This window comes from Schistocerca piceifrons, chromosome 3 (assembly GCF_021461385.2).
Source record: "Schistocerca piceifrons isolate TAMUIC-IGC-003096 chromosome 3, iqSchPice1.1, whole genome shotgun sequence".
NCBI classification, from domain to species: domain Eukaryota; kingdom Metazoa; phylum Arthropoda; class Insecta; order Orthoptera; family Acrididae; genus Schistocerca; species Schistocerca piceifrons.
This window is the reverse complement of record NC_060140.1, coordinates 31,237,995-31,265,398: the sequence shown is the minus strand read 5'-3', so window position 1 is coordinate 31,265,398 and position 27,404 is coordinate 31,237,995. Positions and strand designations below refer to the sequence as shown.

At 42.2% G+C, this 27,404-nt stretch overlaps 1 protein-coding gene across 1 annotated transcript in view; it reads right to left on the bottom strand.

Annotated features, from left to right (window-relative positions):
• The window catches only part of LOC124789721 (collagen alpha-1(XVIII) chain-like), a 971,515-nt gene that overhangs the window by 64,551 nt on the left and 879,560 nt on the right, over nucleotides 1–27,404 (bottom strand). The window contains exons 20-21 of the mRNA XM_047257171.1: nucleotides 26,143–26,217; nucleotides 5,408–5,532 (exon numbers count right to left, since the gene is read on the bottom strand). Of these exons, the coding sequence (XP_047113127.1) occupies nucleotides 5,408–5,532; nucleotides 26,143–26,217 (200 nt within the window). The remainder of the gene's footprint in view (nucleotides 1–5,407; nucleotides 5,533–26,142; nucleotides 26,218–27,404) is intronic.

Genomic DNA, 27,404 nt, shown 5'->3' with positions numbered 1-27,404 from the left:
TCTGGACTGAAGGTGAGGACACCCTATCCACAATCCTCCAGAACCTCAACGACTTCTCCCCCATCTGTTGCAATACATCCTATGTTCCCATAACACTCCTGGCCTCAACATTCGTACTGTCCCCGCCCTACCTCTCCAATTCTCCCCTGCCCTATGTCTAACCTGCAGCACTTCACTGTCCGACACCACCACCATACTATCCTTCCCCTTCCCAACCCCAGCCACCTCCTTACTCCAACCCAGTCGCCACTCCCATCATGCACTGGTGCTGCTGTTTGCATTGTGGTTTCAGTTGCCTGAGACTGCAGTTGTGTTTGTGTGAGGGTGTGCATATGTGTCTATTGTTGACAATAGCTTTAATTGTGTGAGTCTCTTTGTTGTGCCTATATGCGACTCAGCATCTCCGCTATATGTGAGTAGCAACTTTCCTTCTCATAATATTGTTAATAAATACTTGCAACAGACATAAAACATTGACACAGTATCTGCAAAAGAGATACTCTACCGACATGTTTAATGCACTATTAGAATTGGTTCAGCAGCTACTTGTAAGTGCATACATACATGACCCCCAAGGGAGCAAAAAAAAGCAGCCTGTAGAATAACGTCTCTAACCCCAGAACACATGACACAGCATTTGTAATTCTGCCACAGATATTTGATACATTTTATTTCAAAATGACCAGAAGGCAATATTGGTAGTAAAATCTTTCAGGATTGTAACTGTAACATACAGACTAGGTCAAGTACAATTTAAGGGTATTTTCTTACTGCAGCTTCCAATGAGGACGTACATTCAGTCATAGAAAATTATTTATCTGGTAATGGTGGCCAAATTCAGATATGCTAACAACTTATGTTATACAGAGTAAAAGCAGAAATGCTCATGTCAATGGGTCCCAGGTCCCAATGAAACTCCTGCCTCGTTTTAGACAGAATTTTCAGTTCCATTACATCTTCTGTTATTCAAGTATACAATAGATCACTTGAAAAAATAACTGTGTCCCAGTGTTGGAGAAAGCATACATCAGCCTCATCTTCAAGAAAGAAAAAGAAGTAACCTACACAGACTGAAACACAGGTAAAGTGATGGTAGATTGTGAGTCACTGGTTTGGAAAAAACGAAAATCACCGTCAAACATCAAAGGTGGAGTAGCCCCATTCACTATGATATTATTACTAACATAAATACTCTTTTTCTGTTCTCGTCTCTTTTCAATATGCAGTACACAATACATCCTCCCTACATACATCCAATGCATCCTCCCCACTCCACTAAGAGTGTCTTTCCGCCGTCCACCTAACCTTCGTAACCTCTTGGTTCATCCCTATGAAATCCCCAAACCACCTTCCCTACCCTCTCGCTCCTACCCTTGTAACTGCCCCCGGTGTAAAACCTGTCCCATGTGTACACGATCAAAGGCAGAGCCACATGTGAAAGCATGCACATGATCTACCAACTGACCTGCCTACACTGTGAAGCTTTCTATGTGGGAATGACCAGCAACAAACTGTCCATTCGCGTGAATGGACACAGGCAGACAGTGTTTGTTGGTAATGAGGATCACCCTGTGGCTAAACATGCCTTGGTGCACGGCCAGCACATCTTGGCACAGTGTTACACCATCCGAGTTATCTGGATACTTCCCACTAACACCAACCTATCAGAACTCTGGAGATGGGAACTTGCCCTTCAATATATCCTCTCTTCCCGTTACCCACCAGGCCTCAAGCTCCGCTAATTTCAAGTTGCTGCCACTCATACTTCACCTGTCATTCAACATCTTTGCCTCTGTACTTCCGCCTCGACTGACATCTCTGCCCAAATTCTTTGCCTTTACATATGTCTGCTTGTGTCTGTATATGTGCAGATGGATATGTGTGTGTGTGCACGAGTGTATACCTGTCCTTTTTTCCCCCTAAGGTCTTTCCGCCCATAGTGTCTTTCAACATACCAGCGCTTTCTCATTTGGTAAGTTACAGCATACGAGGGAAACATTACACGTGGGAAAAATATTCAACAACATCTTTGCCTCTGTACTTCCACCTCGACTGACATCTCTGCCCAACCTCTTTGCATTTACATATGTCTGCCTGTGTCTGTATATGTAAGGATGGATGTGTGTGTGTGTGTGTGAGTGTGCGCGAGTGTATACCTGTCCTTTTTTCCCCCTAAGGTAAGTCTTTCCGCTCCCGGGATTGGAATGACTCCTTACCCTCTCCCTTAAAACCCACATCCTTTCATCTTTCCCTCACCTTCCCTCTTTCCCGATGAAGCAACCAGGGGTTGCGAAAGCTTGAATATTTGTGTGTGTGTTTGTGTTTTTTATTGTGTCTATCAACATACCAGCACTTTCTCGTTCACTAACGAATGCCGCAGGGGATTAGCCGAGCGGTCGAAGGGGCTGCAGTCATGGACTGTGCGGCTAGTCATGGCGGAGGTTCGAGTCCTCCCTTGGGCATGGGTGTGTGTGGTGTCCTTAGGATAATTTAGGTTAAGTAGTGTGTAAGGTTAGGGACTGATGACCTTAGCAGTTAAGTCCCATAAGATTTCACACACACATTACTAATGAATGTGACTCAGTCTACATGGGATCTCCCTGTATATTTCCAACAACGTCAATACACCACTGTCACCTTCCTGACAACTTCACTATTGCTTCATTGAACCACTGCTTGGGGGCACAACGTAACCACTCGTGGACAGCTGCCTGCAATACTTGACCGTTGCTCAACCTCTTACCACGCAGTGCGTCATTCGTGTTATCGAATAAAGCATAATCAGATGGAGCAGATCAGGCAAATACGGTGGGTGTGCGCAAATATGGTGGATGTGGCACAAAAATTTGTTCATCATTACACTGCTGATGATAATGACCTGTCCCATGGTTAAACATTTTTGAATCTGTTGTTTTGACGGCTTTCTTCCCAGGAAACCATGTTCTCCAACTCTGTCCATGATAGTTCCCTTCCATCTTGCATATAGCTTTCTCTGCTTAACAATAAACAAACACTGTCCTTTCAATGCATACACTTTTCACAACTGCCATCTAGTGTTTGTGTGGTGTATCACAATCAGTTCTTTGTCCTACAAGAGGATGTGCCCATAGTTTGAAAGGTATCTGTTAAACAACACAATTGTAAATCTTTTCTGTATGCCTTTATACTTTTATACAGGTACTGAAATTTAGTCTCCTAGCCAGCAACTCTGTCTCATAATTTTACAGTTTTCTTGAGTGAATTTTCCTTATGGTACAATGACTACTATTATTATAGTTGTTAACCAAAACAACTTCACTGCCTAATGTGTATGAGTATTATCTAAGTTTCCTGCATTTTACATTACCGTAGAAAATGCAATAACTCTATATTTTGACATTTTGTGAAAACTGTCCACCATATATTTTTAAACAGCTGCTTTGGATATTGAGTCGCCACTAAACTATAATTATGTAAAGTCAAATGTTACTAAGTACTGGACTAGGTAGCATTTCAGTAAAGAGGAATGATGTTATTACGTATAGTCACTTCTATAACTTTTCAAGTGAACCTTTACTGAGTATGAACCATGTAGTAGTGATACTTCTTTGCATACTTTACACAGCTCAAAGTCAATGTTGCATACCCATCTAGCTTATTGCATGTATGAAAATTTATATCGAAAAGGTGATCACCACCCACTTGGGAAGACGATAATAACTAGGGATAAATTTGAAACACTTCAGCAGTGGTGTGTAAAGTTCTGTAAAGTTTGATCAATGCACTTAGCAATAATTATGTGGACACTGAAAGAAGAATAACACTACTGAGGCAACCACTGTATAGGTAAGTAAACTTTCAGTATGTACAGCAAGTGGTAGACTGTGGTCCGCTGTGCGAAGCTCCAGTTCTCTGAGAAATATGTGGAATGACATGTGAATAGTAACTAACAACTGCAAGGAGTTACTGAAGAATGGATGCAGAAGAGATTATGTGTATAAACATTTTGAGTGAGGATTTAATTATTAATGCATATAAATTGATTAATTTTGTGCCAACTGAAAGGATTAATATTCAAATAGCTGTTGTCAGTATGTTTCTGTATGTTCAGGTATTTAAGAGATTAACTAAGAAGGCAGACAGTCCATTTTAAAAGCTATGTCTGTCTCAGGCACAGCAGAACATACCCAAAATGACAGTTGTACCGAATAATCTCCTGGCAGACTTCCTTTAAACAGAAGCAGCATGAGATTCCCCCACAAATACACCTCTGTGGCTGCTCAAGTTCTTTTTGTGTATACCTCTATACAAAGAAATGAGAGTGCTATCTTCTTTTATTTGATAGTGATCGAGACCGAGTGGATGGGAGGGCAGCTTACATCAGTCCTCTACGACTGAAGAAATAACACCACAAATCTGATTAGATTCTCTCCCATTTGCAAATTTTGTTTCCAGCTCATGTTACCTCAGTCTGAGGCCATGAAGATTCTGCAGATATGATTTCATGTTATCACCAGTCCGTGTGCATTCTGAAATGGTTGTAGTGTGTAGAAACAGTCAAACTAATTAATTTGGAACAGTTTTCAATTCACGATATTTGTGCTTCGCTGGGGGCATCACTCCAGAGTGTACACATCAGGTCTGGTCACAACCTTCAAAGCTATACCACTGGACTCTTCATCAGGTAGTGAGATCGTTTCATACCTGTTCCCTTTCCATCATAACTGTGTGTGCAAGCTTTACACAAAGATATTTCCCTTACCCCTTCTGCTAGTCAATGCTGTTTGTGACATTAGATTCAATTTCTCCGCTCTTAATTGGCTTCCAGTACAGATGTCTACTGTAAAATGTTTAACTGTCAAATAGTCTTCTTCATGGTGCAATGGTGAAAAAAACTTGAAATGTGGTAATCTGAGAAGTTGTTAAATATTTTATGCAAAGCAGGAATTAACATTATTTTTGCAAAACTTTCAAGATACTCTCAACAAAGTATCAGTATAATGAACAATTATTTTCTGCAGTAAAGAGTTTGAGAATGCAAGTAAATATCTGGTAAAATTTGATAAAATAATATTTCACTGCATAAACATCTAAAAATGAATTCATAAAAAAAACTCTTTAGCAAAATGTGTCTTCACCTTGGCTCCTGTCTGTGCTGTTACATGTATCTACAACCAAGACATCAATCAGGTGTCAGAGAGTGGTTAGTTTATACATTTTTGTCTACTACTTTTAGCCTGATCTTTCTGTTATTGCACAGCTAAGGTGTATTAATAATAACCTCAATAGTAATCCTATTTCAACACAACTACAGTTTGTGTCAAAAAACAGACATAATGAGAAACATATTTGTAGTAAAATTACAAGGCTTATGCTATTCTGAATGATCAGTATTCTATAAGTAATGGAGTAACTGCAGAATACATACCCGAGTCATAGCTTCTGTGTTCTCAAATGTGACTGCACCGGGCACAATCTTGATGTTTGTAGCATCGAAGGAGTGATGTCCTCTGCCACCAGATGATGGCTGCCCAGCTGGTGCCGGTGCCGCACCTTTGAAATGTGCCACATCAAAGTGATACTAACTTAACCATGGGTGTACAAAACGCATTTATATGTTTGTGTAAGTTCATATCTGTCATTCCAAAATTAAATGAAAATTAATACTCCAGAACATGCACTTGTCTCTTTTGATGTTCTACCCACCTATCTCCACAAAGGATAAACAAATCATCATTAATCATTAATTACAGTACTGCCAACCGATGCAAATTCAGGATGGAATAATAACAACTGAAATCAGTAGATTGCTAGTTGCCACACTGAGGAGGCATCGAGTGGCAGTCAGACACACTTCTAGATATTATTAGCTATCAGACTAAGTCTTTCATCAATGTAGGCACAAGACACACACATTAAACACATAATACACATCCACTGTCATCTCCAGGCACTAAGGCCATGTATGTGAGTTATGCATGTGTGAATGTGCATGCATTTTATCTATATGTGATGAAGGATTCAACCTGCTAACTGATAATATCTGGCAGTCTTCTTTCAGTGCCCATCTGCCACTTGATGCCTCCACTATGTGGTGAGTACAAATGCATCCATTTCATTTGTTGTAATTAGAGTAATGGAAAAGTCTGGTAGAATCTAAATAATTTAATGTTTAAAGGTAACAAGTGGCCAAAAAGTGGAGCCGCCTTCAAGTTGACCAAATACACATAAAAATGAAAACATTGCTAGCTTTCAGACAAATCCTTTTTCGAACTTGAGAACTGGTACTGACTGGGATAAAGGGTTGTATCAGCCGGAGTAGGCGTGGATAAAAGGAGTCAGGGAGGGGGAGAGAGTTGTGGATGAGTTACTGACATCTGGAAGGGAGAGACAGTACGTGTACGGGGGAGGAATGTAGCACGAGAAAGGGCACTTGTGATATGCGCGAGATACTCGTACAGATTAAAACACCGGGACACATACTCATGCGCATCAAAATTTTAAACGTTGTGCTGATTTAAGCCCTCTGTCTTAATAAATAAAACATATCAGAACCATTTAAAACAGCCGCTTGTTAGCATGCCGTGTTCGCATCAACCATCTATTTATATTATGCTGTACAGATGGAGGTGATATTTTAACTATTGGTGACACCTTTGGCACGATTGTTTTATGCATCTCCACTGCAGGATGTGATTTTAGTAAGTGACTAAAAGTTTTTGTGCTTGTAATACTTTGGTAATTTTCATGGTTACTTAAAGCTATAAGTGGTTTTTCTTCTATCTCTGTTATGTTGCTAAGTTTTTTGCTAATGAAGGTGTCTTCCTGTTCAGGTGTATTTTTGTTCTGATGAAGGTATATTTAGATATACCGAAACAGTGGTCAAGGATTTCAATAAATGTTTATTTTGCAACTGTTTGGCCGTTATCATTTACCGTGAAGATTTTCAACAGTTGCTGCTTCACCCGTTTTTAAAATTTTGAAATGACAGTATGTTTGTATGACAGGGAGTATACGCGGACAAGGAAAAAAAAAATTCCCGGATTTCCCGGTTAAAAATACACTTCCTCCCAGGTGAAAACACACTTTTTCCATGTTAAATGACAGTATATTTTCCCTCGGAACTGCAAAACTTATCAATCCTTTGAATGGTTATGGTTTTACACGTGGGCGTAGAATTTCCTGGCACTTTAGAATACGAAACTGAGGGAAAAAGACACATTTTGGAAATATCTTTGATGTGCAGCAACATGTACGTTGCGTATTTTCGTGTAACGAAAGTATACATTGGAATTCCACCAAACACTGCCTGTTACTTTCCGAATCATTGAAATCGAGATCTCAATGCGAGTTTGTAAACCAGTCACAGCTCATGTCACATGATCTCACCAGCCGATGACAGCGGATATTCAGAGCATTGGACACGTGATGTAGTCAGCCAAAAGCATTATCACTGTTAAGTAGCACGAACACACAAGCAGGGGAAGTTAATAGTTTAAATTAATATACACAGTGTTGCTACAAGAAAAGCAAAGCTTTCACGTATAATGTTGGTCTCTTAGGTCAATAAGCTGCAAGAGAAGCTAAGCTTTCACATCTAATGTTGGTCTTTTTTGTGCGTGTTACACATTAAGATACATCACACAAATGTGCCAGTAAAATTTTTAATAATTACATAAATATATAATCTTCAGGGTTCAAAATTCTTCTAAATGGCTCGTCATTGAAGAGTTGATTTTTAAATGAGAGTCAAATGCTCTGTTATTTAAGAAATTCATGGTACATTCTTGCATATAGTTCAACTTATGTAACAGGATATTTACTTGGAAAATAATGCTTTCCAAACCACCATTTGCAATATTTTCCCATGACCTGTTAGTAATGTGTTCGTTTCAGTAGTTGCCAGAGAGCACTGGTTAACAGGCGCCACCGTGATTGCGCAGCTACCAGGACGTAGGAAGCCCATATGTATGTACGTGTAAAAAATTGAAAGATCATACATTGTGTCATAAAATAAACAAGGCATCAGAGGATACTCTAAGAGTATCGGAATTTCATGAACCATACTAAAATGTGCACATTTAAAGTGCATACTTAAAGTGCACATTCGTATGTCCAGATTCCCAATGAAGTAGACCTCGACCTGATATTAAGCTTTTCAATGTGGTTTTCAGGATGTAAATTTTCTTGGAGCACCAGTACTGTATTACATCATGTTTGGTTCCTTATTATGACATAATGCCATACATGCCAGAGGATGAAAACGTGCACTCGAAATGCAGCGAACAGTTGAAACTAGCCAGTACTGTGGAATTAAACATTTCGTTTCAAATACATTGACTGCCTATGCGGAAAAGGTTAATAAAAGTCAAATTTATTTAGCAAACAGACGAAAATAACGTCATTTTTCTGCAAGGTGATTAATGCTTGACCATCAGAAAGGTGGAAATAAAATAAAATCTGAAACTAATAACATATTTTAGCCTTCCGTAATTATGTGAATGTATTTTAATTCACTTGATAGCTCCTGGCCACAGACATCTGTTTTGTTTTCATTTGATGTGAGAGTAAATGAAGGGGAAGCAGCAAAATCACTAAATGTAAACATGGGTCACGTGGAGACTACCCACTATAACTCAGACTGCTCTAAACATTAGCCCCGGATCTACGGTATTTGCTAACCAGGTCAATACTAAAAAAAATGGAATTTTCCAAAATATGTTCATCTTGTAGCGCACATCCTTCTGAAAAGTCTAAAACATAAATGTTCGAGGAAATGTAAGACATGTTATTTGGTCTTAATTGTGCCAAAGTGCAGTGCCACACCTCTTCATACAGCATTCTTCTATCGCACATCACTGTATTTCGCTCTGTGGAATTGAAACATGTATATTTTGTAATGAATGCCATCAAACTATATTCAGGATAGTGGAAATTGAAATATATATATATATATACATGTTTCAATTCCACAGAGCAAAATACAGTGATGTGCGATAGAAGAATGCTGTATGAATAGGTGTGGCACTGCACTTTGGCACAATTAAGACCAAATAACATGTCTTACATTTCCTCGAATATATATATATATATATATATATATATATATATATATATATATATATATATATATATATATATATATATATATATATATATATATATATATATATATAATGGAAGCAAACATTCCACGTGGGAAAAATTATATATAAATACAAAGATGAGGTGACTTACCGAACAAAAACGCTGGCAGGTCGATAGACCACAAACAAACACAAACATACACACAAAATTCAAGCTTTCGCAACAAATTGTTGCCTCATCAGGAAAGAGGGAAGGAGAGGGGAAAACGAAAGGAAGTGGGTTTTAAAGGAGAGGGTAAGGAGTCATTCCAATCCCGGGAGCGGAAAGACTTACCTTAGGGGGAAAAAAGGACAGGTATACACTTGCACACACGCACATATCCATCCACACATACAGACACAAGCAGACATATTTAAAGACCAAATATGTCTGCTTGTGTCTGTATGTGTGGATGGATATGTGCGTGTGTGCGAGTGTATACCTGTCCTTTTTTCCCCCTAAGGTAAGTCTTTCCGCTCCCGGGATTGGAATGACTCCTTACCCTCTCCTTTAAAACCCACTTCCTTTCGTCTTCCCCTCTCCTTCCCTCTTTCCTGATGAGGCAACAATTTGTTGCGAAAGCTTGAATTTTGTGTGTATGTTTGTGTTTGTTTGTGGTCTATCGACCTGCCAGCGTTTTTGTTCGGTAAGTCACCTCATCTTTGTATATATATATATATATATATATATATATATATATATATATATATATATAAAAAGAAAGATGATGAAACTTACCAAACAAAAGCGCTGGCAGGTCGACAGACACACAAACAAACACAAACATACACACAAAATTCTAGCTTTCGCAACCAATGGTTGCCTCGTCAGGAAAGAGGGAAGGAGAAGGAAAGACAAAAGGATATGGGTTTTAAGGGAGAGGGTAAGGAGTCATTCCAATCCCGGGAGAGGAAAGACTTACCTTAGGGGGAAAAAAGGACAGGTATACACTCGCACACACACACATATCCATCCACACATACACAGACACAAGCAGACATTTGTAAAGGCAAAGAGTTTGGGCAGAGATGTCAGTCGGGGCGGATGTACAGAGGCAAAGATGAAGTTGAAAGACAGGTGAGGTATGAGCGGTGGCAAATTGAAATTAGAAATTAGCGGAGATTGAGGCCTGGCGGATAGCGAGAAGAAAGGATATGCTGAAGGGCAAGTTCCCATCTCCGGAGTTCTGACAGGTTGGTGTTAGTGGGAAGTATCCAGATAACCCGGACAGTGTAACACTGTGCCAAGATGTGCTGGCCGTGCACCAAGGCATGTTTAGCCACAGGGTGATCCTCATTACCAACAAACACTGTCTGCCTGTGTCCATTCATGCGAATGGACAGTTTGTTGCTGGTCATTCCCACATAGAACGCTTCACAGTGTCGGCAGGTCAGTTGGTAAATCACGTGGGTGCTTTCACACGTGGCTCTGCCTTTGATCGTGTACACCTTCCGGGTTACAGGACTGGAATAGGTGGTGGTGGGAGGGTGCATGGGACAGATTTTACACCGGGGGCAGTTACAGGGGTAGGAGCCAGAGGGTAGGGAAGGTGGTTTGGGGATTTCATAGGGATGAACTAAGAGGTTGCGAAGGTTAGGTGGACGGCGGAAAGACACTCTTGGTGGAGTGGGGAGGATTTCATGAAGGATGGATCTCATTTCAGGGCAGGATTTGAGGAAGTCGTATCCCTGCTGGAGAGCCACATTCAGAATCTGATCCAGTCCCGGAAAGTATCCTGTCACAAGTGGGGCACTTTTGGGGTTCTTCTGTGGAAGGTTCCGGGTTTGAGGAGATGAGGATGTGGCTCTGGTTATTTGCTTCTGTACCAGGTCGGGAGGGTAGTTACGGGATGCAAAAGCTGTTTTCAGGTTGTTGGTGTAATGGTTCAAGGATTCCGGACTGGAGCAGATTCGTTTGCCACGAAGACCCAGGCTGTAGGGAAGGGACCGTTTGATGTGGAATGGGTGGCAGCTGTCATAATGGAGGTACTGTTGCTTGTTGGTGGGTTTAATGTGGACGGACGTGTGAAGCTGGCCATTGGACAGGTGGAGGTCAACGTCAAGGAAAGTGGCATGGGATTTGGAGTAGGACCAGGTGAATCTGATGGAACCAAAGGAGTTGAGGTTGGAGAGGAAATTCTGGAGTTCTTCTTCACTGTGAGTCCAGATCACGAAAATGTCATCAATAAATCTGTACCAAACTTCGGGTTGGCAGGCCTGGGTAACCAGGAAGGCTTCCTCTAAGCGACCCATGAATAGGTTGGCATACGAGGGGGCCATCCTGGTACCCATGGCTGTTCCCTTTAATTGTTGGTATGTCTGGCCTTCAAAAGTGAAGAAGTTGTGGGTCAGGATGAAGCTGGCTAAGGTAATGAGGAAAGAGGTTTTAGGTAGGGCGGCAGGTGATCGGCGTGAAAGGAAGTGCTCCATCGCAGCGAGGCCCTGGACATGCGGAATATTTGTGTATAAGGAAGTGGCATCAATGGTTACAAGGATGGTTTCCGGGGGTAACAGACTGGGTAGGGATTCCAGGCGTTTGAAAAAGTGGTTGGTGTCTTTGATGAAGGATGGGAGACTGCATGTAATGGGTTGAAGGTGTTGATCTACGTAGGCAGAGATGCGTTCGGTGGGGGCTTGGTAACCAGCTACAATGGGACGGCCGGGATGATTGGGTTTGTGAATTTTGGGAAGAAGGTAGAAGGTAGGGGTGCGGGGTGTTGGTGGGGTCAGGAGGTTGATGGAGTCGGGTGAAAGGTTTTGTAGGGGGCCTAAGGTTCTGAGGATTCCTTGAAGCTCCGCCTGGACATCAGGAATGGGATTGCCTTGGCAAACTTTGTAAGTAGTGTTGTCTGAAAGCTGACGCAGTCCCTCAGCCACATACTCCCGACGATCAAGTACCACAGTTGTGGAACCCTTGTCCGCCGGAAGAATGACGATGGATCGGTCAGCCTTCAGATCACGGATAGCCTGGGCTTCAGCAGTGGTGATGTTGGGAGTAGGATTAAGGTTTTTTAAGAAGGATTGAGAGGCAAGGCTGGAAGTCAGAAATTCCTGGAAGGTTAGGAGAGGGTGATTTTGAGGAAGAGGAGGTGGGTCCCGCTGTGACGGAGGACGGAACTGTTCCAGGCATGGTTCAATTTGGATAGTGTCTTGGGGAGTTGGATCATTAGGAGTAGGATTAGGATCATTTTTCTTCGTGGCAAAGTGATATTTCCAGCAGAGAGTACGGGTGTAGGACAGTAAATCTTTGACGAGGGCTGTTTGGTTAAATCTGGGAGTGGGGCTGAAGGTGAGGCCTTTGGATAGGACAGAGGTTTCGGATTGGGAGAGAGGTTTGGAGGAAAGGTTAACTACTGAATTGGGGTGTTGTGGTTCCAGATTGCGTTGATTGGAATTTTGAGGTTTTGGAGGGAGTGGAGCTGGAAGTGGGAGATTGAGTAGATGGGAGAGACTGGGTTTGTGTGCAATGAGAGGAGGTTGAGGTTTGCTGGAAAGGTTGTGAAGGGTGAGTGAGTTGCCTTTCCGGAGGTGGGAAACCAGGAGATTGGATAGTTTTTTAAGGTGGAGGGTGGCATGCTGTTCTAATTTGCGGTTGGCCTGTAGGAGGATGCTCTGAACAACAGGTGTGGATGTGGGAGAGGAAAGATTGAGGATTTTTATAAAGGATAGGAGTTGATGGGCGTGTTGATTGGCTGAGTGGGTGTGTAGGTGAAGGATTAGGTGGGTGAGGGCAATGGATTGTTTGGTTTGGAACTGGTATAGGGACTGATGGAAAGAAGGGTTGCAGCCAGAGATGGGAACTTTAAGTGTGAGGCCTTTGGGGGTGATGCCAAATGTCAGACAAGCCTGAGAAAATAAAATATGGGAGTGTAATCTGGCTAGGGCGAAGGCATGTTTGCGGAGGGAATGTAAATAAAACTTAATGGGGTCGTTGTGAAGGTGTTGTGAGGGTGACATGGTACTCGAAGGTGGAAAGTGGAACACGAGGCTGAAATGAAAATGAAAATAAATATGAAAAAATATATGGGGAGAGATAAAGGTAAAATTAGAAAGCAAATGGAGATCTGGTGTGAAAAAAGGCGAAAAAGGGTTGGTTAGGGCTGGGCTATGTTGATCCTGTGGTGAACTTGTGTAGGTAGATAATGATGTGCATAAAGGTTAGGTGGTTGTGTTGCCGCCAAAACACGTTAAAGGGTGGAGAAATTCGGGAAAATTTCGAAAAAACTACGTGAGGATGTATTAAAAGGAGTGGTTTGGTGGTGGCAGATTATGGAAATGAATCTAACAATTGTTTGATGAAGAAATAATGACGTTAAAACCTGTGGGAAGCGGCTAAAAATGATCGGTGATGTGAGAAAAACGGAAATAGAAATAAAGCAAAAGTTATTAAAACTGCCGAAAGGGTTGTTTAATAGCTAAAAGGAACTGTTTGTGGACTGGAAACGGTGGATTTTATAGCAGCAAAGCGGAAAAAAAAAATTTTTTTGGTTATGGTTTCGAAGTGATTTACGTATTATTGAGTGTATATCGACGGGATAAAATTGTATACTGGATTACGGTAAAAAAGGAGAAGGTGAATAGAAAGTGAAACTGCTGGCAAAAACAGAACGAGGAAATAAGACGACAGAAAAGACTTCGAAATGTAACAGTGACAATAACAATAACGATAACGATAACAATAACAAACGTGATTGTTGGCTTCAAATTAATGATATGAATATAATAGAGGGAAACATTCCACGTGGGAAAAATATATCTAAAAAGAAAGATGATGAAACTTACCAAACAAAAGCGCTGGCAGGTCGACAGACACACAAACAAACACAAACATACACACAAAATTCTAGCTTTCGCAACCAATGGTTGCCTCGTCAGGAAAGAGGGAAGGAGAAGGAAAGACAAAAGGATATGGGTTTTAAGGGAGAGGGTAAGGAGTCATTCCAATCCCGGGAGAGGAAAGACTTACCTTAGGGGGAAAAAAGGACAGGTATACACTCGCACACACACACATATCCATCCACACATACACAGACACAAGCAGACATTTGTAAAGGCAAAGAGTTTGGGCAGAGATGTCAGTCGGGGCGGATGTACAGAGGCAAAGATGAAGTTGAAAGACAGGTGAGGTATGAGCGGTGGCAAATTGAAATTAGAAATTAGCGGAGATTGAGGCCTGGCGGATAGCGAGAAGAAAGGATATGCTGAAGGGCAAGTTCCCATCTCCGGAGTTCTGACAGGTTGGTGTTAGTGGGAAGTATCCAGATAACCCGGACAGTGTAACACTGTGCCAAGATGTGCTGGCCGTGCACCAAGGCATGTTTAGCCACAGGGTGATCCTCATTACCAACAAACACTGTCTGCCTGTGTCCATTCATGCGAATGGACAGTTTGTTGCTGGTCATTCCCACATAGAACGCTTCACAGTGTAGGCAGGTCAGTTGGTAAATCACGTGGGTGCTTTCACACGTGGCTCTGCCTTTGATCGTGTACACCTTCCGGGTTACAGGACTGGAATAGGTGGTGGTGGGAGGGTGCATGGGACAGGTTTTACACCGGGGGCGGTTACAGGGGTAGGAGCCAGAGGGTAGGGAAGGTGGTTTGGGGATTTCATAGGGATGAACTAAGAGGTTGCGAAGGTTAGGTGGACGGCGGAAAGACACTCTTGGTGGAGTGGGGAGGATTTCATGAAGGATGGATCTCATTTCAGGGCAGGATTTGAGGAAGTCGTATCCCTGCTGGAGAGCCACATTCAGAATCTGATCCAGTCCCGGAAAGTATCCTGTCACAAGTGGGGCACTTTTGGGGTTCTTCTGTGGAAGGTTCCGGGTTTGAGGAGATGAGGATGTGGCTCTGGTTATTTGCTTCTGTACCAGGTCGGGAGGGTAGTTACGGGATGCAAAAGCTGTTTTCAGGTTGTTGGTGTAATGGTTCAAGGATTCCGGACTGGAGCAGATTCGTTTGCCACGAAGACCCAGGCTGTAGGGAAGGGACCGTTTGATGTGGAATGGGTGGCAGCTGTCATAATGGAGGTACTGTTGCTTGTTGGTGGGTTTAATGTGGACGGACGTGTGAAGCTGGCCATTGGACAGGTGGAGGTCAACGTCAAGGAAAGTGGCATGGGATTTGGAGTAGGACCAGGTGAATCTGATGGAACCAAAGGAGTTGAGGTTGGAGAGGAAATTCTGGAGTTCTTCTTCACTGTGAGTCCAGATCACGAAAATGTCATCAATAAATCTGTACCAAACTTCGGGTTGGCAGGCCTGGGTAACCAGGAAGGCTTCCTCTAAGCGACCCATGAATAGGTTGGCATACGAGGGGGCCATCCTGGTACCCATGGCTGTTCCCTTTAATTGTTGGTATGTCTGGCCTTCAAAAGTGAAGAAGTTGTGGGTCAGGATGAAGCTGGCTAAGGTAATGAGGAAAGAGGTTTTAGGTAGGGCGGCAGGTGATCGGCGTGAAAGGAAGTGCTCCATCGCAGCGAGGCCCTGGACATGCGGAATATTTGTGTATAAGGAAGTGGCATCAATGGTTACAAGGATGGTTTCCGGGGGTAACAGACTGGGTAGGGATTCCAGGCGTTTGAGAAAGTGGTTGGTGTCTTTGATGAAGGATGGGAGACTGCATGTAATGGGTTGAAGGTGTTGATCTACGTAGGCAGAGATGCGTTCGGTGGGGGCTTGGTAACCAGCTACAATGGGACGGCCGGGATGATTGGGTTTGTGAATTTTGGGAAGAAGGTAGAAGGTAGGGGTGCGGGGTGTTGGTGGGGTCAGGAGGTTGATGGAGTCGGGTGAAAGGTTTTGTAGGGGGCCTAAGGTTCTGAGGATTCCTTGAAGCTCCGCCTGGACATCAGGAATGGGATTGCCTTGGCAAACTTTGTAAGTAGTGTTGTCTGAAAGCTGACGCAGTCCCTCAGCCACATACTCCCGACGATCAAGTACCACAGTTGTGGAACCCTTGTCCGCCGGAAGAATGACGATGGATCGGTCAGCCTTCAGATCACGGATAGCCTGGGCTTCAGCAGTGGTGATGTTGGGAGTAGGATTAAGGTTTTTTAAGAAGGATTGAGAGGCAAGGCTGTAAGTCAGAAATTCCTGGAAGGTTAGGAGAGGGTGATTTTGAGGAAGAGGAGGTGGGTCCCGCTGTGACGGAGGACGGAACTGTTCCAGGCATGGTTCAATTTGGATAGTGTCTTGGGGAGTTGGATCATTAGGAGTAGGATTAGGATCATTTTTCTTCGTGGCAAAGTGATATTTCCAGCAGAGAGTACGGGTGTAGGACAGTAAATCTTTGACGAGGGCTGTTTGGTTAAATCTGGGAGTGGGGCTGAAGGTGAGGCCTTTGGATAGGACAGAGGTTTCGGATTGGGAGAGAGGTTTGGAGGAAAGGTTAACTACTGAATTGGGGTGTTGTGGTTCCAGATTGCGTTGATTGGAATTTTGAGGTTTTGGAGGGAGTGGAGCTGGAAGTGGGAGATTGAGTAGATGGGAGAGACTGGGTTTGTGTGCAATGAGAGGAGGTTGAGGTTTGCTGGAAAGGTTGTGAAGGGTGAGTGAGTTGCCTTTCCGGAGGTGGGAAACCAGGAGATTGGATAGTTTTTTAAGGTGGAGGGTGGCATGCTGTTCTAATTTGCGGTTGGCCTGTAGGAGGATGCTCTGAACAACAGGTGTGGATGTGGGAGAGGAAAGATTGAGGATTTTTATAAAGGATAGGAGTTGATGGGCGTGTTGATTGGCTGAGTGGGTGTGTAGGTGAAGGATTAGGTGGGTGAGGGCAATGGATTGTTTGGTTTGGAACTGGTATAGGGACTGATGGAAAGAAGGGTTGCAGCCAGAGATGGGAACTTTAAGTGTGAGGCCTTTGGGGGTGATGCCAAATGTCAGACAAGCCTGAGAAAATAAAATATGGGAGTGTAATCTGGCTAGGGCGAAGGCATGTTTGCGGAGGGAATGTAAATAAAACTTAATGGGGTCGTTGTGAAGGTGTTGTGAGGGTGACATGGTACTCGAAGGTGGAAAGTGGAACACGAGGCTGAAATGAAAATGAAAATAAATATGAAAAAATATATGGGGAGAGATAAAGGTAAAATTAGAAAGCAAATGGAGATCTGGTGTGAAAAAAGGCGAAAAAGGGTTGGTTAGGGCTGGGCTATGTTGATCCTGTGGTGAACTTGTGTAGGTAGATAATGATGTGCATAAAGGTTAGGTGGTTGTGTTGCCGCCAAAACACGTTAAAGGGTGGAGAAATTCGGGAAAATTTCGAAAAAACTACGTGAGGATGTATTAAAAGGAGTGGTTTGGTGGTGGCAGATTATGGAAATGAATCTAACAATTGTTTGATGAAGAAATAATGACGTTAAAACCTGTGGGAAGCGGCTAAAAATGATCGGTGATGTGAGAAAAACGGAAATAGAAATAAAGCAAAAGTTATTAAAACTGCCGAAAGGGTTGTTTAATAGCTAAAAGGAACTGTTTGTGGACTGGAAACGGTGGATTTTATAGCAGCAAAGCGGAAAAAAAAATTTTTTTGGTTATGGTTTCGAAGTGATTTACGTATTATTACGTATTATTGAGTGTATATCGACGGGATAAAATTGTATACTGGATTACGGTAAAAAAGGAGAAGGTGAATAGAAAGTGAAACTGCTGGCAAAAACAGAAGGAGGAAATAAGACGACAGAAAAGACTTCGAAATGTAACAGTGACAATAACAATAACGATAACGATAACAATAACAAACGTGATTGTTGGCTTCAAATTAATGATATGAATATAATAGAGGGAAACATTCCACGTGGGGAAAATATATCTAAAAAGAAAGATGATGAAACTTACCAAACAAAAGCGCTGGCAGGTCGACAGACACACAAACAAACACAAACATACACACAAAATTCTAGCTTTCGCAGCCAATGGTTGCCTCGTCAGGAAAGAGGGAAGGAGAAGGAAAGACAACCCTTTTTCGCCTTTTTTCACACCAGATCTCCATTTGCTTTCTAATTTTACCTTTATCTCTCCCCATATATTTTTTCATATTTATTTTCATTTTCATTTCAGCCTCGTGTTCCACTTTCCACCTTCGAGTACCATGTCACCCTCACAACACCTTCACAACGACCCCATTAAGTTTTATTTACATTCCCTCCGCAAACATGCCTTCGCCCTAGCCAGATTACACTCCCATATTTTATTTTCTCAGGCTTGTCTGACATTTGGCATCACCCCCAAAGGCCTCACACTTAAAGTTCCCATCTCTGGCTGCAACCCTTCTTTCCATCAGTCCCTATACCAGTTCCAAACCAAACAATCCATTGCCCTCACCCACCTAATCCTTCACCTACACACCCACTCAGCCAATCAACACGCCCATCAACTCCTATCCTTTATAAAAATCCTCAATCTTTCCTCTCCCACATCCACACCTGTTGTTCAGAGCATCCTCCTACAGGCCAACCGCAAATTAGAACAGCATGCCACCCTCCACCTTAAAAAACTATCCAATCTCCTGGTTTCCCACCTCCGGAAAGGCAACTCACTCACCCTTCACAACCTTTCCAGCAAACCTCAACCTCCTCTCATTGCACACAAACCCAGTCTCTCCCATCTACTCAATCTCCCACTTCCAGCTCCACTCCCTCCAAAACCTCAAAATTCCAATCAACGCAATCTGGAACCACAACACCCCAATTCAGTAGTTAACCTTTCCTCCAAACCTCTCTCCCAATCCGAAACCTCTGTCCTATCCAAAGGCCTCACCTTCAGCCCCACTCCCAGATTTAACCAAACAGCCCTCGTCAAAGATTTACTGTCCTACACCCGTACTCTCTGCTGGAAATATCACTTTGCCACGAAGAAAAATGATCCTAATCCTACTCCTAATGATCCAACTCCCCAAGACACTATCCAAATTGAACCATGCCTGGAACAGTTCCGTCCTCCGTCACAGCGGGACCCACCTCCTCTTCCTCAAAATCACCCTCTCCTAACCTTCCAGGAATTTCTGACTTACAGCCTTGCCTCTCAATCCTTCTTAAAAAACCTTAATCCTACTCCCAACATCACCACTGCTGAAGCCCAGGCTATCCGTGATCTGAAGGCTGACCGATCCATCGTCATTCTTCCGGCGGACAAGGGTTCCACAACTGTGGTACTTGATCGTCGGGAGTATGTGGCTGAGGGACTGCGTCAGCTTTCAGACAACACTACTTACAAAGTTTGCCAAGGCAATCCCATTCCTGATGTCCAGGCGGAGCTTCAAGGAATCCTCAGAACCTTAGGCCCCCTACAAAACCTTTCACCCGACTCCATCAACCTCCTGACCCCACCAACACCCCGCACCCCTACCTTCTACCTTCTTCCCAAAATTCACAAACCCAATCATCCCGGCCGTCCCATTGTAGCTGGTTACCAAGCCCCCACCGAACGCATCTCTGCCTACGTAGATCAACACCTTCAACCCATTACATGCAGTCTCCCATCCTTCATCAAAGACACCAACCACTTTCTCAAACGCCTGGAATCCCTACCCAGTCTGTTACCCCCGGAAACCATCCTTGTAACCATTGATGCCACTTCCTTATACACAAATATTCCGCATGTCCAGGGCCTCGCTGCGATGGAGCACTTCCTTTCACGCCGATCACCTGCCGCCCTACCTAAAACCTCTTTCCTCATTACCTTAGCCAGCTTCATCCTGACCCACAACTTCTTCACTTTTGAAGGCCAGACATACCAACAATTAAAGGGAACAGCCATGGGTACCAGGATGGCCCCCTCGTATGCCAACCTATTCATGGGTCGCTTAGAGGAAGCCTTCCTGGTTACCCAGGCCTGCCAACCCGAAGTTTGGTACAGATTTATTGATGACATTTTCGTGATCTGGACTCACAGTGAAGAAGAACTTCAGAATTTCCTCTTCAACCTTAACTCCTTTGGTTCCATCAGATTCACCTGGTCCTACTCCAAATCCCATGCCACTTTCCTTGACGTTGACCTCCACCTGTCCAATGGCCAGCTTCACACGTCCGTCCACATTAAACCCACCAACAAGCAACAGTACCTCCATTATGACAGCTGCCACCCATTCCACATCAAACGGTCCCTTCCCTACAGCCTGGGTCTTCGTGGCAAACGAATCTGCTCCAGTCCGGAATCCTTGAACCATTACACCAACAACCTGAAAACAGCTTTTGCATCCCGTAACTACCCTCCCGACCTGGTACAGAAGCAAATAACCAGAGCCACATCCTCATCTCCTCAAACCCGGAACCTTCCACAGAAGAACCCCAAAAGTGCCCCACTTGTGACTGGATACTTTCCGGGACTGGATCAGATTCTGAATGTGGCTCTCCAGCAGGGATACGACTTCCTCAAATCCTGCCCTGAAATGAGATCCATCCTTCATGAAATCCTCCCCACTCCACCAAGAGTGTCTTTCCGCCGTCCACCTAACCTTCGCAACCTCTTAGTTCATCCCTATGAAATCCCCAAACCACCTTCCCTACCCTCTGGCTCCTACCCCTGTAACTGCCCCCGGTGTAAAATCTGTCCCATGCACCCTCCCACCACCACCTATTCCAGTCCTGTAACCCGGAAGGTGTACACGATCAAAGGCAGAGCCACGTGTGAAAGCACCCACGTGATTTACCAACTGACCTGCCTACACTGTGAAGCGTTCTATGTGGGAATGACCAGCAACAAACTGTCCATTCGCATGAATGGACACAGGCAGACAGTGTTTGTTGGTAATGAGGATCACCCTGTGGCTAAACATGCCTTGGTGCACGGCCAGCACATCTTGGCACAGTGTTACACTGTCCGGGTTATCTGGATACTTCCCACTAACACCAACCTGTCAGAACTCCGGAGATAGGAACTTGCCCTTCAGCATATCCTTTCTTCTCGCTATCCGCCAGGCCTCAATCTCCGCTAATTTCTAATTTCAATTTGCCACCGCTCATACCTCACCTGTCTTTCAACTTCATCTTTGCCTCTGTACATCCGCCCCGACTGACATCTCTGCCCAAACTCTTTGCCTTTACAAATGTCTGCTTGTGTCTGTGTATGTGTGGATGGATATGTGTGTGTGTGCGAGTGTATACCTGTCCTTTTTTCCCCCTAAGGTAAGTCTTTCCTCTCCCGGGATTGGAATGACTCCTTACCCTCTCCCTTAAAACCCATATCCTTTTGTCTTTCCTTCTCCTTCCCTCTTTCCTGACGAGGCAACCATTGGTTGCGAAAGCTAGAATTTTGTGTGTATGTTTGTGTGTCTGTCGACCTGCCAGCGCTTTTGTTTGGTAAGTTTCATCATCTTTTTTTTTAGATATATTTTTCCCACGTGGAATGTTTCCCTCTATTATATATATATATATATATATATATATATATATATATATATAAAAAGAAAGATGATGAAACTTACCAAACAAAAGCGCTGGCAGGTCGATAGACACACAAGCAAACACAAACATACACACAAAATTCTAGCTTTCGCAACCAATGGTTGCCTCGTCAGGAAAGAATATATATATATATATATATATATATATATATATATATATATAGATAACGATAATTTTGGTTGCGAAAGCTAGAATTTTGTGTGTATGTTTGTGTTTGTTTGTGTGTCTATCGACCTGCCAGCGCTTTTGTTTGGTAAGTTTCATCATCTTTCTTTATATATATATATATATATATATATATATATATATATATATATAAATCTATTAATTAATAGCGGATGGGATTATTTGTAATCGGGAGAACAAGAACTCTTCAGAAAATTTGCACTCTTTATTGCCTATTAGCTAATAAATTGCTGTTGTGTGTGACATAAAATCAAATATAAGATACATCAATAAAGACAAGAGACAAGCAAGAAAGTACACATTTCTTCAGTCCCTAGCTCCTGGCATTTTTTTCTCTCTAATCTTGCTACAGCTTTACATGGCATGCTTTCCTTTCTGCGAAAGGATCTATTGCCTCATCAAAGCTCGTTAAACGTTTTGCTACATGAAAAATCGAAATGTTGTTATCTAATACTGAAAAAGCTGTTAATACAAATAATACCCATGACTGGTGTGGTTTCTCGATCTGATTACATCTATTTTGCCACTGTCTGCTATAAAACAAAATAGGACTTTCTAATATTGCAGCAATTTTGTAATACTCACCAATTAAACGAGACTGTTTTGGCACAAATGGTCATTTTTATAACACAACAGAATATAATTCACGAAGTAACAATATCAAATGCATATTAGGCCTACTACAAGCAACAAGCTTTATGTTAGGAAACAGTTTCACATTTCATTCATACGCACCAGTTTCTCAAGCATGAGATCGAAAAGTAGTATTACGAAAATTTTATATAAATTTGGAATCATCTTATTCTTCCATAATTTGTGTGATGTCCTTGTTTCTTCTGCTTCCTTGTTCTAATAAACAATCTTGTCATCGCCAATTCTGTAACTATCACTGCCATTGTCAAAATTTGTTCGCCAATTAACTTCACTAACTCTGCCAGAATTACCGGTTTAATTATCCCGTGATTATTCTCCAGTTAGGTGTTGTTACATGTTCATACAATACGTTTTCCGCGTTTTTTCCAGAATAGACCTTAAGCGGCTGCTAGCCGGGGACTTTACAACTGGTCCTTACTAGTGTAGCAACCGGGCCAAAAATTTTCTGTCACAATTTCATTTTTTTGGATACACAAAGAAGATAATATGTAATCTTTCTCATCCGTTATTCATGTTACCGTTTATTTCCATTCTGGTAGTCTGAATCTATGTCTTTCACTTGTAATTATAACAATGCTGACCATTCGCAAACCCAATCCAACCACATGATCAGACAGTGATTGGCATTCATCCGTTCGGCTTTACTCCGCTCAGCTCGTATAGACCTGTCCTCTTTTGACTGTGGAAAGTTTATTTCTAGATGTGACGAGGATACTCCTGACAGAGACATCACATACACTATGCACGCATTCAAAAATCAACTTATGATTCATTCAGAAATCAACTTAAAATGTGTTAAAAAATGTTCATAAACCAACAGGGATGAATAATCGATAGACCAACGTGCGCTGGATGCTAGGCGCTTTGTGAAACAATTTTTTTTCCCCCTTAAGAATCTGAATCTGGTGCTCCCTTTTCCAGGTTGCATCTAGCTGCTTGCTGCGACTGCTTGCACAGCCAACAACCACATTCCTGTAGCCAGAACCGGGTGAATCTACTACTCAAACGCGACTCAACTGCTCATGCACATGAGCCCACTCATAGCTGCTAAAACGAATCTAATGTAAACAGTTGTGACTTCACGCTCATCGGAGGCAATTTTTTGTTATGAAGCATTGCATAGTCTTCCTAAAGCCTTTGACATTTTTGCTTCTGGCACACGCTTGCATGAGCACCGTGTGTAGTTGTTGTATATGGCGCATTTCCTTTGCAATTTATTTTCATTTTTTTCTCTCATTTACGTTTTATTGTTGAAGTATTATTTTGCAGTAGCAGGATACAGTAATATCCTTTTTAAAGTATCAGTTCTTACCAGTCAAAACTACAAAAATTTAACAGAAAACTAAAACAATGAAAAATACGCGGAATTGTAAAAAATTTCCTGGTTTTTCCTGGATCTTCCAGTTGTCCCGGGTTGTATACACCCTTTATGATTTCTTAAACACAAAATTTAAGGCTTTGGCTTTTGTTTTGCCATCTTCTACTGTCACACCAGACTGGTCAACAAGCAACTGGATGGAAGCCTTAGAATTCCCTAGCAATTTTACATAGGAGTCTTCGGCCAGATCTTTTGCTAAGGTATGACGGTAGTAGTAGCTGTATACATCACATATTTTCACACACACACAAATCTGTACCAACCTTTGCCTGTCATCATTTTCGCATTCTCTTTTCAACCAAGAGTGCAACTGTCTTTGCATCCTTACCATTTTCTCAATTTCACTGTTAAACCAGTTTTGGTCTTACTCCACTTTCTACGCACACACTTGTCCTGAGTAGGATTTACAATTTTGTTTAAAATTTTCCCATAATTCGTCAATGTCCATCGTACTGGAACTAAATGATGTCAGTTCAGTGTCTAAATGAGACACTAACAACTGCTTATCCCCTCTTTCTAGCAGAAACACTCTCCTAGCCTTCTTGACCAATTTATTAACTTTTGTAACCATAGTTGCTATGATGAGATCACGATCACTAATCCCTGCCATACCAACACTTCTGATAAGGTCTGGCCTATTTGTAACTACGAGGTCTAAGATATCTCTATTGCACATGGGATGCTCAAACAGTTTTCGGAGAACATTCTCAGAAGTACTTCGCAAGACTGTGTGACTGAACTCCTTAAAATGAAACTATAGATGCCCCAGTATATACTCAGAAGGTTAAAGTCACCTCCAACTAGTACTGATTGGTCTGCGTATTTATATGTTAGTGACTGTAGACTTTCCTTGAATGGCTCTAGAACTGTCACAGTGGAATCTAGTGGCTGGTTAAAACATTCAACAATTAACTTTGTTTCATGATAATTTGAACTCAAATGAAACCACAAACAGCCAATTGCCTTCAGAGTCTTCCCCTCACAACAGCCGACTATGAGGTTTGTCTATTATTGTCTATGTCCCTTATTACCTGATCTTCATTCTCAGTTCTCATTAGTTTTTGGGCATTACCCCCCCACACTATTTGCAACACTGCTCTGTCGGTTATTATTTGTTCTCTGCTTCCCCTTTTCATAGGATCGTATTCTGACTACGAACGTACGGGGCATCTCTATGTGTTTATGTTTGTGACACTACTAACCACCTGAAGATGCTGCTTTAACACAGAAAAACTGGTCACAAATAAATCATCAATTAACAGCTGTTAGCAGTTTCATTCCACTTCAATTAATCAAGAATTTCAATGGCTGTGACTGCCCGTATTATCAAGTTATATGTACCTTTGTTTCATGCAGACCTGTTACACAAGGGCAGAAAACTTTACTGTCACACCAACACTCAGTATCAAACTCAATAGAGACAACATTTTTGTCATCTGCAGTGAACACTCCCCCTTCTATGGTGTCTGATATACATCAATTATTCAATGAGTATCTCAGGTTTCAGCCAGCTCTCAGTCCCAAAAATAATTTGAGAACAAGAACCTTCCTGGAGGGAAGTAAGTTCAGAAAATTTGTTATAAATACTTCGACAATTTACTGATAAAATTTTGACAGTCAAATTGCCTTTACTCTGAACTTTGTCCGGTTTCACTATCGGCATCTCAAATGGTGAGTATTCATCGAAGTATCTCAAACTACCAAATAGTCTGGAAAACACAGAAAAAGGTACATATGTAACTTAGTGCTCAGGAGATGTGAACAGGTGATAGCAGAGGGCCTATCATTCACTCATCCTGCACCCACACACTATTCCTTGCAGTCTCACCCTCCCAACCCCCTCCTCCACATAATCACAATCACAGATGCAGATGCCCATGTCACATTCCTATCCTGTGAACCTGCTGTCATCCTCCCAGCAATCAGCCACCTCCCACCAACCCTGCCTCACACTTCCTGACTCATTTCTCGCCCCACCTGCTTAACCTGACGCTATCCCTCATGGCAGGCTGGCTCCACAGGCAGGATTCTTCTGAAAGGTAGGAAACTCCACATTCTTATTTATGTCCCTTTCGAAAACCCGACACCTACGCTACTCTGAGAGTTGTTACCTTCTCTCTTTAAATTATTTACGATATCATTATATCTTACTGAGAGCTATTGGTGGCCTAAACATAGTGGAAAGAGTAAAGATAAACACTTGCAAAAGTAAAAAACAATTGCTGAAACATAACAGCACATGTTACAAATTTGTGAAATCAGCTATTACTAATTTTTTTTTTTGTTTGTGTGTCATACGTGCAAAGCAGAAAATTTTATGCAGAACACCTCCTTAGGGAAGCACAGCATGCATGAGAGAAACTGGACATGCACATAATGATAAAACCCAGAGAAAAGTAATAGTCTAAGTACATCATTACCAAAAGCCTCCTTCAAGTCCTTTAAATGTTTTAATTCTCTCAGTGCCTTCAGCTCTTCGAGACTTCCTCTTGGTCCTTATTCACAGATTGGGCAGCATTAAAATAAAACATTTTATTCAGTATCTTCTGCAGCAATACTAAAGATGAATCTCAAATTTTAAATTGGTAACTTACAAGTTAGAATATTTGAACATTTGCAACTATGTCACTAAATGGATTTGTTAATGACATTACCAGTAATGAATCAAGCTGAAAATTTTAGTGGTTATTTTCAAAACATAACTACAAAGTGTAAGTAAAAAGATCCAGCAAAACTGAGGGAACTCAACTAAATCAAATAATGTAAAATTTGGGATGGATTAACAATACGAATATTTAAGATAATGATGGAAGCTGAAGAAAGAAATTAAAATGTGGCCAGGACTTGAACCTAGGTCTGCTTGCTTTCTAGGAGACATTCTAGCCATCACACCACCATAGTAATATAGGTAACACAGCTGCATGGACTACCCTAGTCCAGTGCCCTCCCTAACACAAACTTCAGTTGACATCTTTAGCTTATTAATAATGTTAACAGTATACATTAGGACAGATTGCTATTCGCCATGTAGCGGAAGGGTTTAGTGATGGACAGGCATATTTAAAAGAAGATTGTTGGATATTATTTAGTTTTGGAATGAAGCCCTTCATCAAAGAAACACACACACACACACACACACACACACACACATATCCATCCTCACATACATAGACACAAGCAGACATTTGCCTTTACAAATATATGCACTATGGCCACACTGTTGTGAGCAGTGATCTTAGCTGGGCTAGCTTAACATATGCCACAATTGACAGATTGCTGAGGTATTATGGTTGTGCAATTAGGCAAAATACAGGAATGAAATATGTGCATTATTTTTTCATGTTGTTGTTGTCGTGATCTTCAGTCCTGAGACTGGTTTGATGCAGCTCTCCATCCTACCCTATCCTGTGCAAGCTTCTTCATCTCCCAGTACCTTCTGCAACCTACATCCTTCTGAATCTGTTCAGTGTATTCATCTCCTGGTCTCCCTCTACGATTCTTACACTCTGCACTGCCCCCAATACTAAACTAGTGATCCCTCGATGCCTCAGAACATGTCGTACCAACTGATCCCTTCTGCTAGACAAGCTGTGCCACAAATTCCTCTTCTCCCCAATTCTATTCAGTACCTCCTCATTAGTTATGTGATCTACCCATCTAATCTACAACATTCTTCTGTAGC